General features: G+C 57.3%; 1 protein-coding gene across 3 annotated transcripts in view; it reads right to left on the bottom strand.

The window, feature by feature from the left end:
- PALD1 (phosphatase domain containing, paladin 1) overlaps positions 1-5,213 on the bottom strand; it is a 99,251-nt gene that overhangs the window by 42,480 nt on the left and 51,558 nt on the right. For all 3 annotated transcript variants that reach the window (XM_010852230.1, XM_010852228.1, XM_010852229.1), the window contains exons 11-17: positions 5,016-5,108; positions 3,025-3,120; positions 2,488-2,616; positions 1,893-2,009; positions 1,658-1,813; positions 1,165-1,347; positions 21-67 (exon numbers count right to left, since the gene is read on the bottom strand). In XM_010852230.1, the coding sequence (XP_010850532.1) occupies positions 21-67; positions 1,165-1,347; positions 1,658-1,813; positions 1,893-2,009; positions 2,488-2,616; positions 3,025-3,120; positions 5,016-5,108 (821 nt within the window). The remainder of the gene's footprint in view (positions 1-20; positions 68-1,164; positions 1,348-1,657; positions 1,814-1,892; positions 2,010-2,487; positions 2,617-3,024; positions 3,121-5,015; positions 5,109-5,213) is intronic.

Here is a 5,213-nt window from a genome sequence, read left to right as displayed (position 1 = left end):
ACGCGAACCCAGTCCCGGGGTCCTTGGCAAGGGCGGCCTGCAGGGCCCCCAGCAGCCGGTCGAAGTCCTGCACACGGAAACCGAGGTCGGAGTCAGTGGGTGCCCCTGCCGCACCGATTCCCAAGGCAACCCAGGCAGCTGCCCTGGGAGTGCCTGTCCAGTGCCCGTCGTGTCAGGCTCATAACCTGGTGTGCACACACTCAGCTCACTGAGGTACACACAAGACCTTGTGCGTGTAAATAGCCATACCCCCATATAACCCCGCATTGGACGGGTGAGCGAACACAAGCACACACCTGAGGCCCCAGCTGCTACCACTTGCCAGGGAGAACATACATATTCCCATATGCTGTGTCCCCAGGCTACCTGTGGACCCCCAGCCCTACTGCCCACCCGAGGTGGACCCAACCCAGGCCCCAGCTTCAGGGCAGTTTGGACCTCAGCCAAGCACTGCAGCACATGACCACTAGGGGGCAACAATCCACAGGCAACCAGACCACAGAGCCAAGTGAGGGGGAAACAAGCCCATCACCACTCATCACAACAGGCACACAACAGGCCAGGTGCAGACACAGACATGCCCCCAAACAACCGACACATCACACAGTGACCCCCACACAATACATGCCAGGCACACACTCCACACAAACCTTAGAGACACAGACCACACAAGACACACACATGCACAAACCTATAGATAACACACGGACGCACAAACCCCCTCCGTCACACAAAGCATCCTGCAGCATCCCCTCCACAAACTCCATACACACACCACCTCACAGCACTCCCCAAAACGTGCTCTCTATACGTCCCCTAGTAAAGACAAGCGGGACCTCACAGCCGCCAGACACAGACCCACCACATACACACACATACACACTCCACAATCACTCACAACTACTCTGAACACACACAGACTCCACCAACAGCACAGACATACTCACCCACCCCACAAACACATCACATAAAACACACAGGCGTGCACACACATGAACGCAAAGCCTGGAAGGCACGTGAATAAACCATGGAGGCCGCTCTGAAACCGTGCAGAACAAGCTCTTAGTCCCCCTGGGGAGCTGTGCCCACAGCCAAGACCCAGGCCCGAGGGAGACAGCTAGGGCGTCCTCCCCTCCCCGGAGGCCTCAGCCGCTCGGCCCTCACCTCCTCGCGAGGGGCGCAGAAGTCTGGGACAGGGATGCGGTGGTAGGTGAGGCCGGGGCAGGCCCCGTGGTGCTGGCTGAAGACCTCCTGCATGGTGAGGCATGTCTGGAACCTGTGGGTCTGCGGGCCGTCGGCATCGGGGGGAGGCCTGGTCAGGTGGGCCTTCAGCTGGGTCTCCAGGTTCTAGGGGAGGGTGGGACAGAGGGCTCAGGCCACAAGGCAACCCCCAGGCCAGCCCTGAAAGACCAGAGCCGGCTATGACCAGGCCAGTCCTGGCTTTGGGGCCTATCACTGCCCCTTCTTGAGCCTCCAGGTTTCTAACCAGACCCGGGGCTAGCATGACAGTCTTGAATCAGTCGTTCCCTGAGATGCTCCTCTCGGGGCCCGTTTCTCCAACTGTACAACAGGAGCATACAAGCTTCTGAAGACCCTTTCAGGCCAGCTCCCCAGAAGGCCTCCAACGGAGGGGTGGTACAAGGCAGGAGAGCCCCACCTCCAGCTGGTCAGGGGCCATGGGGGGCCCAGGCCACCGCAGACTGTGGGTTCGCCCGTCACACTCCAGCACAGCCTCCTCCCTCAGGTTGACCCACACGACTTGCTGCAGTTTCCTCTTGGAGTCGGTCAGGTAGGCCAGGATATTCCCCAGGGCCTGGGGGACAGGAAGGCCATCAGCGAAAGGGCTCAATCACCCTCCCTCTGCCCCACAAGTGTGCCCCCAGGGTGGTCACCTTGGCACTGGGCTGGGCCATGCCATAGATGGGCAAACGGGGCACCCGACGGAAGTTGGCCACGTCCATCTCTCTGATGGTGCTGAGTGCATCCGGGGAGACGAGGTCATCTGCCACCTGTCGGGACAGTAGCAAGCCTGGGACCCACAGCAGCCATTGAGGTTCAGAGCCTGGCCCCAGGTGGGCGTGGGGGACGGGGGATAAGACCAGCACTTGACAGTTTACAAAGCACTTTTGCACACTTGGAGCCTTATAACCACCCCGGCATGGACAAGAACGATGGTGCCCAATCTTCGGATAAGGAAGCGGAGACTCAAAGATGCAACACTGGAGGCAAAGCTACCAGAAACAGTTCTCCTCACTCCCTGCCCAGAGCAACTGGGTTTGAGAATGAAGAGCAGGTACTGAACAGTAACCAGAGCTGTAAGCACTTCTTAAGGCCTGAGAATGGCCCCATTTTGTTCACAGGCAGATTCCATCACCCATCATCACTGAGGGCAATGCTTAGCCCAACCCCACAGGAATCAGGGCTGTAACCAATCCCAGGGCCAGCCCACACCCACTCCCACTTCCCCAGTCAGTCAGGTACACTCACCAGGGAACCCAGGGCGATGAGGTCCTTGGGGGCCACAGGCCCCGCTGAGCTTAGTATCACAGGCAGGCGATACAGTTCAGGATGGACACACAGCCAGCGGCTGAAACTGAGGGCAAAAGCCAGCGGGTACTGCAGCCCGAGGCAGAGAGAGACGGGATTTCAGGGGCACGGGGCCATCCCAAACTCTTCCTGCCTACCCTGTAGTGGGGGACCCGGGAGACACCCATCACAGCCCAGAGCAGGGGCAAGGGGGTGGAGAGAGAGTAACAGGCCCTGATGCCCTGGCTAAGGATACAGAGATGGACCCAGAGGAAAGAGAGACGGGGCCTCTCCTTGGCGGCCCTGCTCAGGGACTGTCCCTCCGTCTGGGTCTCTCCTTGCTTCCTCCATTCCCCCCTTCCTCTGAAAGCAACAAACGTCCCCACTCCCCTCCCCAGCTCCACAGAGGTTCCCACCGACCCCATGCCAGTCACCGAGTGGGGAGACTGGAGGGGCCCCAGGAGAAGAGGTGTGTGTCCGCTCATCCCCCAGCCCCACCTGCTCATGGAGATAGTAGTTAAACAGGATCAGGTAGAAGTACCGCTCCAGGCTCTGAAGCGCCCTCTGCTGGACACCGTGCTGGCTGCTGCTTCCCTGAGAGGGAGGGACCCAGAAGGGCCAGCGGTAAAGATCGGGCAGCTCAGGTCACCCAACCTCATCCCTGGAAGTTAAGCCTCAGAAATTCCCAGAGGGCAATCTACCTGCCCTTCATAACACTGTTTTGCCAGGCTGGAAGTTCCTGCAAGCATCTAACTCTATCCCATTTGCTGTGGTTTATCCGCGTTCAGGGAGAGCTGCTGGTGACCAGAGCTGCTGCTGGACCAAGCATTCCAGTTCTCGATGAGGCTGTGCCCAGAGAGGCTGGGCCTCGCTGCATGGCCCCAGTGCCACCCACACAATCCATGCTGAAGCAGCAAGTGTACAAACACCCATCCCTGAGCCAAAGGCCCGGCCTAAGAGCTGTAACCTTCCCCGCCCCCAGCATCCACTGGGCAGGGGGGCTGTCACAGAGAATTCCAAGGGTCCTTCTCTTCACCTGTGGATCTCAGGCTTCTCCTTCTGGGTCAGCATCACCTTCTGGAGGTCAAGTGAGATTTGTATAGGCCCGGAAAAAGAGGCCATGCCCTTGGATGAAGTTTAATCCCACCTCTGGGAATCTAGACCTGAGGTCAGCACACTTATTTCTATAAAAGTCCAGACAGTAAATATTCTAGGCTTACAGGCTACCAGATCTGTGTTGCGACAGCTCGACACTGCCAAGGCAGCACGCGACCACCGTAGCCTGCACATAAATGGATGGGCGAGATCTCCTGTCAACAAAACTTATTTATCAAAACAGGTGGTGGGCTAGATTTGGCCTGTGGGCCATAGTCTGTCCAGTCCTAATCCAGACCTTATAAGGCGGAAAATCCTAAATACAAAACAGCCTCATTTGCATGAAGCAGTTCAATGCAAAGTAGGTTCACTGGTGACCCCACTGTGCAACAGGAAGGGGCCTGTACATCACAGCAGGGGATGCCCAGGAACAGCTGCTCTGTCGTACTCCCTTCTGAGACCTTATGGCCTGAGCTCCCCTAACTCACAACAACCCTACGGAGAGTTATTGTATATGTGGGGAAACTGAGGCACAGAGCAGTGAAGGAGGTTGGCCAGGCCCACATGCCTGTAGGTGGCCGAGCTAGAAAACAGAAGCCCGGTAATCAGGCCAGAGCCCTGCTCCTAACCTACAGGCCAGGGAAAGCTGAGCCTCACAATGGCTTTGGTTCCACAGCAATAAATCTCAACGATGACAAGCAGGTATGACACGGAAAAGACAGGGCTACATGAAACAAACAGGATGCAAAGATGCCCTGGACAAGCTGCAGAAGAACCTCAGAAGCACGAAAACTGAAGCAAGCCAGCCCAGAACGCTCATAGCAGCTGTGCTTGGGTGACGGGCAGTTTTACTTCTCTAATTTCTCAATTTTCCATAATATTGCTTTTACAAGATATTTCTTTAAGCATTAAAGCAGAAAAAGGCTCTGTGGGCTTTAGATTCTTTCCATGAGCTGTGTGCAAATACTGTCAAGCCAGCCTCCTCTCTCCAGAGCAGGGGGACGGGCCTGCTGAGACAGCCCAGAGCGCATGGCTCTTCCAGAAGATGGGCTGGACCTAACCCCAGCCTTCCCAATGAAACAGCAAGCATTTCAACTGCAGAGGGGCCCCGGAGCAGCCTGGAAAGCATCTGCAGTCAGAGGCCTCCAGCACCTCGCCAGCAGCCCCTTCCTCCATCCTGTTTATTCTGCAGTGAGGGGTCCTAATCAGGGAAAGTAAACTTCCTCCCTTCCTGCAGGCCCAGCTCCCTATCTCCCCTTCCTCTGAAAACTGCTCTCTACTCATGGAAGCAGCAGCAGCAATCAAGAAAAGCCAGGCTGAAATGGGCCAGTCAACAGGCCTCACCCAACGAGGCTGCCGAGCTCCAGCGAAAGTAGCAGCTCTCCGCGCCTCACCTGTGCCCGGCTGCCTTCCAGCTCCCTCTGGCTTCCCAGGACTACTTCCTTCAGGTCGTGCAACTCTGCACAGGCAGCAATGGCTCTGTCCACCTGGTGTCAGGGACCGGGGCAGGGGAGAGAGGACAGAGGCAGGGAAGGAGCAGGGCCAAGGAAAGATGGCAGGAGGCAGAAGAGAAGGACAAAGAGAACAACTGG

Source organism: Bison bison, unplaced genomic scaffold (genome assembly GCF_000754665.1).
Source record: "Bison bison bison isolate TAMUID 2011002044 unplaced genomic scaffold, Bison_UMD1.0 scf7180017864309, whole genome shotgun sequence".
Classification (NCBI taxonomy): domain Eukaryota; kingdom Metazoa; phylum Chordata; class Mammalia; order Artiodactyla; family Bovidae; genus Bison; species Bison bison.
The sequence above is the reverse complement of the archived record's forward strand: the minus strand, read 5'-3'. Positions and strand labels throughout refer to the sequence as shown.